An 11,069-nucleotide genomic window follows, 5' to 3' on the forward strand; every position below is an offset into this window, starting at 1 on the left:
GCTCAAAGGTTAAGAGCACGGGCTATTCTTCCAGAGGTCCTGAGTTCAATTCCCAGCAACCACATGGTGGCTTACAACTATCTGTAATGGAATTTGATGCCCTCTTCTAATGTGTCTGAAGATAGTGAGTGTACTCATATACATAAAATAAATAAGTCACTAATATATATGTTATATGAACACGTAAATATGTAACATGATGCTTTTAAGGAAATATCTAACGTGGATCTTGCTATGTAGACCAGACTAACCTCACATTTACAGAGATCCATCGCCTCTGCCTTCTGACTACTAGGATTAAAGGCCTGTGTACAGAACCACAAATGGCTAAATTTGTTTCTTAACTTCTGTTGAGGAGGAAGAGCAAAAATAGCTTGTATTTATTAATCAATTCTATGATTGGTCAATATGGAGTCTGTACATTTTCAAATTTAATGTCTATCAGTATATACTAGCTATATAGAAAGGTTTCATTAACATTTTATGCCTACATAAAAGTTTGATCGTATTTGCCTCCCATTATCGACTTTACAAACAGTCCCCTATTTCATGTCTCGCCTTCCAAGTGCTGAGGATCAAACCCACGATAGGCCAAGTGCTCTACCACTGAGCTGTAGGTTCTACATGTGAAAACATACCATACTTCCCATTCTGAATGTATAAAGGCTTGTAAGTACCTTGTTTTACTTTTTAATTTACTTCTGGTTTTTCAAGACAGGGTTTTGCTGCCTAGCCTTGGCTGTCCTGGAACTCACTCTATAGCAGAGGTTGCCTCAAACTTAGAGGTCCCTTGCTTCTGCCATCTGAGCTTAAAGGTGTGTACCACCACTGCCAGCTTGGTATCTTAGTTTTCGTTGATTTGATCATTCTCATTTTGCTTTCCCTATGGCTACTCTGTTCACGTAATACTTAGATATGCCCACAGTACATTTTTAATGACGTACGTACACTAACTTATGCGGTTGGACTTATGATACTTAAATCCAATCCCATGTAAACGACAGCCCTCGTTCACCTACATAGGCCACCAGTTGGTACTTTTAGGACAGTGTCTCACATAATCTAGGCTGGTCTTGAAGTCACTATGGAGCGGAGGCTGTAGGCCATCAGTTTTACTTCCACTCATTTAACACACCTCTGCTTTCTTGCCATAACGGGTTAGATCTCTAAGCTGTACAACAAGACACAGCTCCGGCAAAGGGAGGCAACTCCCTCCCTCCCCTCCTAGAGTCTTGATAAGCAATTATGGGTTGGGTGAACGCTCCTTAGGCCTAGACAAGGCACTGGGTCTCCTCTGATCCTGTCTACGTGTAAAGCTGGGAAAGCCAGCTTTAGCCGGTGTGAGGGACCATGCGAAGACCCGCGAAGTGTGACGAGGGCCTTCCTGGGCTCTTAACCACAGCGTGGCACAAAAGGCCCGCCGCGGCCCGAGGCCTCCAGGTGCATCTCGGGAAGGGCCGGGCCGCGCGGCCGCTGTCCTTGGCGCCCCGGCACCGGCTCACTCCGGACCAGGATGGCTAAGCGCGGGACCGCCGGCCTGCGGGAGCCCTTCCTCCGCTTCCGCGGCCTGGGGGTGGTCTTTGTTCCCCAAGCGGCGTCGCGCCCCGGGACTGTGTGTGCCGTGTCACCCGCAAGCCCGGCCTGAGGGTGCGCCGGGCGCCGAGAGGTAGTCGGAGCCCGGAGCTTAGGAGCGGCGCGGGCGGCCCGCCACGTCCCGGCCGCGCTCGCAGGCGGGAGGCGCTCCCGCGCAGGCAGTTCGCGCGGGCTCCGCAGGGCGCGCAGGCTGCGGGGCAGGGCCGGGGCGGGGCGCGGCGCGGCCCGGGCGCGCACGAGGTGCGGCCCGTGCTGCTCTCCGGCCAGGTCCCCAGAGCCTCGGCGCTCGTGCGTGCGGACGGGGAGGGCGCCCGCTGGGGTCCCGAGAGGTGGTCAGCGCCGGAACAGGCGTCTGAGGAGAAAGGCAGCGCGCGGCGCCAATCCTTCCCGCGCGGGCTCTGGGAGGGAGCCGTAGGCAAGAGCGGAGTGGCCGCTCGGCGGCGCGCGGGGACAGGGCTCCCACGTACCTCGTCCAGCCGCGCTGAGGCACCTTCCTGTGCGCCGCCGCCCGCTCGTCGCCCCGCGGATGGCTCCGGCTCCGCACGTGGCGGGCGGCGCGCTCCGGCGTGTTTACATTCTGCGGCCGCTCCACGTTGTGCTGCCGTCCTCTCCTGCCATTGGCCGGCTCCTCCCGGAGGGGGTGGGCCCTCAGGCTCCCGCTCCCGGGCCTCTGAGGAGACTTGGGGTTCCCCCCCCAGCCCTCCCAAGGCCTCTCCCAAAATGCGGAGCCGAACCGCAGCCTGACACCCCGAGATCTAAGAGCCACCGTGAGGGGCCCCGGCGCGAACTGGAAGGCGTGCGGGAGCCTGCGGTGGGCAACCAGCATGGGGGAGGAGCCTCTGAGCCGTGCAGCCGCGGCGCGCGCAGGTGAAGCGCCGAGAGGGGCGGAGGAGCGCGGTCCAGGAGGGCAGCCGTACGGCCACTCGGCGCCCGCCCGCCCGCCCGTCCGTCGGCGCGCACTGAGGGCAGGGCGCGGCGCGCGCGGGCGGGCGAGCTGGGCGGGCGCGGGTGGGGGAGGGGAGGGCGCCGGCCGAGGTGTCAGTCTGCGGCGCATGCGTGCGGGGCGGTCCGGGCCCGGCCTATATATTGAGTTGGCGCCGGCGCCAGCTGAGCCGAGCTGTGGAGGGTCTGGCGGTGAGGAGGTATTGGGGACAGGGGCATGCGGGAGCTAAGGGAACCACGTCTGGCGGGAGCCATGGGAGAGGAGAAATGGGGGGCGGGGGTGGGACAAGAACTAAGAGACTGGAATTCAGGGGTTCCCGAGGTTGGTCCCTGTCAGGATTCTTGTCAGGAGGCCAAGCAGAGGCAGGGGATGGAGTGTGTCCCCAAATGAGAGGCCACGGCAAAGCTTCTCTGGGAGCTTCTCTGTCCATCCTCATTTTGGGAAGGTCTCCCGCGCGAGAGGATTAAGGTGGGGATCACTTCACCGAGAGATTCTTAAGCACAGTTTTCGCCTTTAATCCTCCCCCCCTTTTCCTTCTGCTCTTCTGGAATTGGGGTCCCGTCACCCCTGCAAGCGACACTGCCCGCCGGGTGGGGCTGGGAAGGAGGGAAAGGAGCCTGGAGGACGTGACACCAGAAGGTTCCCTCCACCCCCTGCTTCCCCGCCACAGCCGCTCTCCAAATTGGCGCGGAACCGGCCTCTCCACAGCCCGCTCTTGGAGGCTCCCAGGCGCCTGGCGGGCCGAGGCCAGGACGTGCCTTTCCCACCCTGGTTGTCCTGGGGAGTGCATGAATGGCCCAGATGATCATCTAAAGGGTGCTAGGGGACTTTGCAAATTCCTTAACGCACTTGCGTTCCCAGGGTACAGTTAAGGAAATGAAAGCATGTATGTAAAATTACTGAGATAGCGAGTGTATTTCAGAAAATAGTGCAGTATTTTATTTTTAAAGGTTTAGGCCACCTTCTAGTAACGTTAGCTGGTAACTTGTGAATCCGTTTGAATTTGGAACTTGAAGATTATGGATGACTATGTTCTTGATTTTGTTTTCCTTCTCCCCTATTTAGAGGTTTCATAGTCCTCGAAGAGAATGTCAAGACGCAGGTAACAGTGTTAGTCTTGGAGACATGTTTCAAAATTAGCTGCTGCTTTTGAAATATATGACTTACTAATTAAGCTTCCTTTCTACAATTCATCACAGTAGCCGTTTACAAGCTAAGCAACATGCCCAGCCCAACCAGCCAGACTCTCCGCAAGAAACCCAGATAATTCAGGCCAAGAAGAGAAAAACAGCACAGGTGATTAAAGGAAAAAGAGGGAGAAAGGGAAAAATATTCCTTGCTGAGACCTTAGTTTACATGTTCTTTTTTATTCTTCAGGATGTCAAAAAAAGAAAAGAAGAGATCACCAAGAAGCATCAATATGAGATTAGGGTAATGCAGAACTGGACAGGGTGGGCTGGGGAAGAATAAGAGTAGAATCATGTGTTATTGCCTTACAGTAGGAAGATTCTGATACCTTAGAGGTGAACTTGAAGGAGGTTCATATAAGCCTGAGTCCTACAGCTGCAGTGTAGATGGCTTAGAAGCAGCTGGTTCCCTTTGGTAAATCCCTCCCTTGTGGAGCTGGCTGGTATACTAGGCCTGCCTATATACTGTTCTTTGTTCACTTTCAGACTACAGTGGAGGGCCCTAATAGCTAATGAGTGGCATAAAAAGGATGTGAGATCACTGTCAGTTTGGCAACCCGGCTTTGGAATCCCTTCCTATGTGTTTACTTGGAGATGGTAATTCTTTCAAAAAGATTCTCTAAGTGACTCCACTTGACTAAAGTTTTGATGTTTTCACATTCAAGTATTAGAAAACACTTTAAAAAGAGCTATTTTTTTAAAGTATCCTTGCTAGAATTTCTAGATTCAGAGAACTAGTCTTAAAATTATTTCACTTGACATTACAAATGCATGTTATTATTTCAGTACATTAAGTATTGTATTACCTTGTATTACCAGGCTTCGTTATCTAACTTATGAAGACTAATATGAATTATATGGCTTTTAAAAATAAAATACGGGGCTGGGCGTGGTGGCACACGCCTTTAATCCCAGCACTTGGGAGGCAGAGGCAGGCAGATTTCTGAGTTCGAGGCCAGCCTGGTTTACAGAGTGAGTTCCAGAACAGCCAGGGATACACAGAGAAACCCTGTCTCGAAAAAAAACAAAAAAACAAAACAAAAGTAAAATACATCAAATTGGCTATCATTTGAAATTGTAGAACAAAAGCCAAAGTTTCTTAATGCACTAACAGATTTTTCTCTTTCTGTTTTGAAATGACAGAATTGTTGGCCACCTGTACTGTCTGGAGGAATCAGCCCTTGCATTATCATTGAAACACCCCATAAAGAAATAGGAACAAGTGACTTCTCTAGATTTACAAATTACAGATTTAAAAATCTTTTTATTAATCCCTCACCTCTGCCAGATTTAAGGTAAAAAAAAATTTTTTTTAGTAACTTTATGCCAAATGTTAAAAGTGGTAGAATTAAAACAATGCCAGGTATTTTCTTTTGACTTAATATAAAATATGGAAACTTGATTGGGGGGGGGTTGTTTGTTTGTTTTTTAGTGCTTCACTTACTGAAAATAAGCATGTATCATTCTACATGAGATGATATTTGCAAATGATAGCAAGTGATATACTTAAAACCCAAACTTGGGTTTTACTTCACTTGCTTGGTAAGTGTTTCTAGACATAGCAGAACTGAACTACTTTTTAAAATGTAGCTTAAATAATTTGCCTAGTTAAAATTAGAACATTTTTTAAATGAACGGTAGTTTCAACTGACAACTCTACTTACTCCTTACCAAGTTTACTATCAGTTGTGATATGATTAAGAAATAGAGCTTATAGAAAATATTCATATAGTAATTGACATTTGACTTGAATAAGCATATTAATGGAGGCAGACAAACTATCTCTGCCTGATACTTTGCTCCACCTTAAAAATCATTATAAATGATGCTGCTATATTTTCAAGTGTTGAAACTTAATTATCACTGTGATCATATACTTATTTTTACATATACATATATTTATTTTTCTGGTGTTTAAGAGTTATCTTACTGGGTGATAATGATACAGGCCTAGCACTCAGGAGGCAGAAACAGGCAGATCTCTGAGTTCAAGGGCAGCCTGGTCAACAGAGTGCCAGGATATCCAGGACTCCTTGTTTCAAAAAAACCAAAGTTATTTTAAACCATGACTTTTACAAATTATATATATATAAAAAAAACAAAACAGGATTATGTAGCATTCCTGAGATTTACCAACAAGGTGGAAATCCAGTAATTGCAAGTTGGAGTTGGATATTTGAAACTTGTGTTTATGCTACTCTAAACAAAACTTGTATAGGTCACAACTATAAATTATGTGTTTCCTCTCCCTACCCTCTTCCCCATGCAGCTGGGCATGTTCACAGGAGGTTTGGCAAAACATGTTACAAAAGGAAAACAGATACGTGCATGACAAACATTTTCAAGTTCTGCATTCTGACCTGGAACCACAGATGAGGTCAATACTTTTAGACTGGCTTTTAGAGGTATGTTCTAAAAGACAAATATTTCCTTTGCATCTATGACAGAAAAATATGTACATGGGTATTTGATATATGCCTTCCATGAGACTTCAGAGTATGTTGTCCACAGTGTAGTTTGTAACACCTAAAGTAGAATAATGACTTGATATATTTTCCCTTGTAGTACAGCTGGGGACTGAACCAGGACCTTACATGCTAGATATAATCCCAGACCAACTATCTTTTTTAAGAATAAAATCAGGAGTTGGGAGCATAGCTCAATGGTAGTGTGTACTCAGTACCAAAGCAAAGAGTAAAGTCCTAAGAACACATCTTCAATATAACCCAAACCAAAATCAGAAATTCCTGTTATGTGTTAGGTCTGTTTCTAGTTGAGGGGGTGCTCAAGGAGAATGTAGAGTTGACTAGGTTTTGAATATAGGCATCCAAAGGACCAGCTTTGGAGGCCCCCAGACATCCTTTTTCTGCCATGAACGTTGGTTACCCAAAGCCCTTAAGCCCTTTACATCCTATTTAGCTTCCATTATAAAATGTGCTCCTGTTCCTTTTAGAAATACACTATACTCCTGGGTATTGATGGTAGTATATCCCTGTAACCCACAAAGGCTGAGGCAGGAAGATTGGGAGGTTAAGGCCAATCTGGCCTAATAGCCAGTTCCTGGTCAGATGGGTTACACAGTAAAGCCTTGCCTCAAACAGAAAAATATGCCAATAATTTAAAGGAATGTCAGTAATTTTGAAATGCCTATAGATATATATACAAATGTATTATTGTAAATTACTTGATGTTATACTGATTTTCTTCCAGCTCTGGATTATCTGCTCTGTAGCCTGATGGGAGATGGGAGATTAGATTGAGGAAAGAGGATTTACAACTTTCAAGCAAATCAGGGCAGGTTACAGTGATACTACCTCAAAATAAGGGGCAGGTGGGATGTATACAGCTTAGTGGTGAAATGTTTGCCTAACACATGGTGAAGCCCTGGGTTTAATCCCTAAAATTAGGAGAATGTAGATTCATTCATTCTGAGGGAAAAAGAAAGGGTGGACCTTTTGGTAGATAAAAATATGGTATAGCTCAGAAATGTTTCCAAGACTATAAAATGAGGTTGTTCTATCAGGTCATTGTCCTTAAAGATGATCCATTGATAGCATGGAAAGGAAACAAAAATTGTTGAGTTTGTCTATTTTCATTTGGGGGGTTTCAAAATTGAACATGAGGTCCATTTCTAGTGATAATGGCATCAGTGTAATTAAGAATTATGTTAACTACAAGCTTTTACTTTTTATGCTGACACAAATATTTTCAGTCTAAGAATGTAAAAAAAGTTTGTTTGAAAAATCTTAAAGATTATCTCTTTGAAATACAACATCTATTCCTGATTTTAAGACTTTATGTGTAAATGTGAGTGCAGGTGTCCAAGGAGATCAGAGACGGGCATCAGATCTAGCACTGAGGTTATAAACAATGGTGAGCTAGCTGCCTAGACTCTGTACAAGTTCTTTGCTACTGAGTCATTCTCCAAGCATCACATTCCTGATTTTAAAATAGTTTAAGACAGGAACAGAATAGTTCTTTAAAATGCTTCTTCTCATTTTCAAAAAGGTAGATAATGGCAACCCACTTCATGGAGTAACAATGAAAATTAAACTTTCCTTTACGTATGAAACTGGCACTGTTTATTAGCAACAATAGTGAAATGTGAGGGCAATTCCTACTAAACCAAAGACAGGGGAAGATCTTAATAATCACCAATGTTACTAAAGTAGCTTGCAATAAGATCGGAAAAATAGTAACATGGAAAAACTGTAAAACTAGGAGAGCAAAGATAACAAGCTCACTCTAACAGTACGTGTTATTCCCTCCCTTATGTTAATAATGGCATCCTGAAAAACAAAACTTAGCCTCAAAGTAGCTTATAATTTGGTATAGTAAATATGACTTTCTATTTTGGATAAATTTAGGAAATAATATTAAATATTTGGTTCTTTCAGGTTTGTGAAGTATACACTCTTCATAGGGAGACATTTTACCTTGCCCAAGACTTTTTTGACAGATTTATGTTGACACAAAAGGATGTAAATAAAAATATGCTTCAACTCATTGGGATTACCTCATTGTTCATTGCTTCCAAACTTGAGGTGAGTTCTTAAATTTCATCCAGATATATTTACTGTAAATGTAGTTTTTAGATAAATACATTAATCTCAGGATACTGCCATTTTCTGAACTAAATCTTTATGGAAAGTAATTGTCTTATTCTTTACAGTGGGGATATAAGAAGTTATCATAGGTCAATGTTGTTACGATGTAGTTATATAGCACCTGAGTTCACAAGAATGGGCTTTAGATGCTCGTCAGTCAAATGCAAGAACTATTATGCTGAGTAAGAATAATGCTCTCTCCAGCCTAATAGTCTCCTAATGTTGCTGTGATGTTAAAATTTAATTGCCTTAAACTTGCAAAAATATGTAATTACCATCTACTACTTTTTAATACACTGTTGGCTGTTTCCAGTGCTCTTTGCAGCTGTATCATTTTGAGGGGTTGAACACATTAATATCCCAAAATATGTTTTTTTTTTCTTCCAAGTGTATCTTCTGAGTTTTATGTTCTCTCCCAATTCTACAACGTATGACAGATCAGTTTTTAGAGTCAGCCTGTCCTATTGTTTTGGATCTCTATATATCCAAGTCTATAGTTTGTAGCCACAGGTCAGGTTTTTCTTTTAAACCTCTGATAATTTCTAATTCTCAAGATTTTTAAGACAAACTTGCCATCAGCCAAAACACAATCTTTTTCTTCCCCCGCCTATGCCGAGGATTGAACCCAGGGGCTTGCCCTTACTTGGCAAGCACTTTTGAGTAAGTGTCATGATTTAGCCATGGCTACCTGGAACTTACTACCTAGGCCAGGTTGGTGTCAAATTCACAGATCTGCCTGCCTCTACCTCTTGAGTGCTGGGATTAAAAACATGATACCACACCTGGCCTTCTTTTGTTTCTGAAAGTATAGGCCCTACTACAGCAAGCATAAGCCCAGTATTTTCTGATAAATATACTTTTATACTAGGATAATGTGTTTAGTTTCTAGACCTTATTTTTGTTGTTTTGAGATGTGCTGAGTGGCCCAAGTGGCTCAAACTGTCTTCAAACTCACTCTCCAGCTGGAAGATGACCTTGATGTTCCTGCCTCCACCTACCAACTGATAGGATTACAGGCTTATATGCAGTGTTTCCTACACATTAGACAAGCAATCAACTAAATGAGCCACGTCTCCAGCCCAAGACACTATTTGTTGAGTGTCTTGTTTTAGTTTGACTACCAAACTGTACTAAAAAAGGTTACTATTTCTTAACTGAAATGACAGATTAAGATTGAAATACAAGGTCAACTCCAGAAAAATAAACCTTGAAAATGAGTATAGTAGCAGATAATTAGATAATTACATACCAAAAAATCTTAATGTGGTTTTGATTTATAATCACTTTGTGAAGCTGTCCTTAAAACTGAAGCCTACATATATATATGGCTATATATAATTTTGTTTTCATTTAAATTGTGCTTAATAAAAAAAAAATTTCTTAATTAAAGGAAATCTACGCTCCTAAACTCCAAGAGTTTGCTTACGTCACTGATGGTGCTTGCAGTGAAGTAGATATCTTAAAGATGGAACTCAATATATTAAAGGTAATGATAATGTCCTAAGTTGCAATTTTTTAATATAATTGTGAGTGAAACTTGGATATAAGAAAAAGCCAAACTTAAGGGCCAATGAAATGACTCAGCAAGCCAAAGGGACTTACTGCCAGGCAGGAATGACAACATTTTGACTCATGGGGGATTCACATGATGTAAAACGTTGTCTTTTTAATCTTCACATACTAGTCACATCATATGCCCACCCCCAAATTAAATATAATTTTGAACAAAATTTTAAGAAGAACCGAAATTGAGGTTTTAGTCTGAGCATATAATTCTAAAAGTTTGATGTAAAAGTATTAATATTGGTTAATTGTTGGTAAGGAAATTTACTTAACCTCTAAACTCTACTATGTACATAATATGATATGTGTGTGTGGTGTGGTGTGGTGTGTGTATATACACACATGCACACATTATATGTCATAATTAATGGGGATTTTAAATTTTCATTGACAGGCTTTAAAATGGGAACTTTGTCCGGTAACAGTCATCTCCTGGTTGAATCTTTTTCTTCAAGTTGATGCTGTTAAAGATGTTCCTAAGGTTCTTCTACCTCAATATTCTCAGGAGACGTTCATCCAGATAGCTCAGGTATTGTATTGACTCTGTTACTGGAAAATATAAGTCATGAACTACACAACAAAATGGCAGAGATAAATCGTCAACAGGAAAATGTTTGACCCATAACATTCAGTTTTCAAGTATTTACATTGCTTAATAATTCTAGAAAAGAAAATCTATGCTTTAGGATTTGGGATTAAAATNAAAATCTTTTTGATATAAAATGTGGAAAAAATATGTTTTCAACTAGTTGTCTTTAGGCTGCATAGCCCTGGCTGGCTGTCCCAAAACTTTGTTCTGTAGACCAGGCTGACCTTGACCTCAGAGATCCACCTGCCTCTGCCTCCCAAATTCTGGGATTAGAGGTGGCCTCTATGCCTGGCCTGCTGTTCTTTAATTCTGATTAAATTTTCCTAGGCCAGCATATTCTGAAAGAATAACTTTATAATAAGTAAGATCTGAAGGCTGTACTTCTGTGAAAGCAACTGAAATCTTATTCTAGGTAGGATGTAAAATTGACATTTAGTGTTGTATTAAGTCATTTAAATTAGAATTTGTATTTTAAATCTCTAAGTCAACAAAGTTGTGGAATACTTCTAGTATATAAATTTTTTAAAAGATTTATTTATTTATTATATGTAAGTACACTGTAGCTGTCTTCAGACACCCCAGAAGAG

The 11,069-nt window shown here is 42.7% G+C and overlaps 1 protein-coding gene across 9 annotated transcripts in view; it reads left to right on the forward strand.

Moving 5' to 3' along the window:
- Positions 1-1,560: 1,560 nt before the first annotated feature.
- Ccne2 (cyclin E2) overlaps positions 1,561-11,069 on the forward strand; it is a 14,474-nt gene continuing 4,965 nt past the window's right edge. Inside the window, exons 1-9 of one of the 9 annotated variants that reach the window (XM_029476032.1) lie at positions 1,561-1,666; positions 3,602-3,638; positions 3,739-3,832; positions 3,914-3,967; positions 4,867-5,018; positions 5,993-6,128; positions 8,121-8,267; positions 9,721-9,816; positions 10,288-10,422. In XM_029476032.1, the coding sequence (XP_029331892.1) occupies positions 3,625-3,638; positions 3,739-3,832; positions 3,914-3,967; positions 4,867-5,018; positions 5,993-6,128; positions 8,121-8,267; positions 9,721-9,816; positions 10,288-10,422 (828 nt within the window). In that variant the 5' untranslated portion in view covers positions 1,561-1,666; positions 3,602-3,624. Of the gene's footprint in view, positions 1,667-1,842; positions 2,461-2,628; positions 2,736-3,422; positions 3,639-3,735; positions 3,833-3,913; positions 3,968-4,866; positions 5,019-5,992; positions 6,129-8,120; positions 8,268-9,720; positions 9,817-10,287; positions 10,423-11,069 lie in introns of those variants that run through there. The other 8 variants (XM_029476030.1, XM_029476028.1, XM_029476033.1 and 5 more) reach the window with 8 other exon arrangements.

The sequence above is a fragment of the Mus caroli genome, chromosome 4 (genome assembly GCF_900094665.2).
Source record: "Mus caroli chromosome 4, CAROLI_EIJ_v1.1, whole genome shotgun sequence".
Classification (NCBI taxonomy): Eukaryota; Metazoa; Chordata; class Mammalia; order Rodentia; family Muridae; genus Mus; species Mus caroli.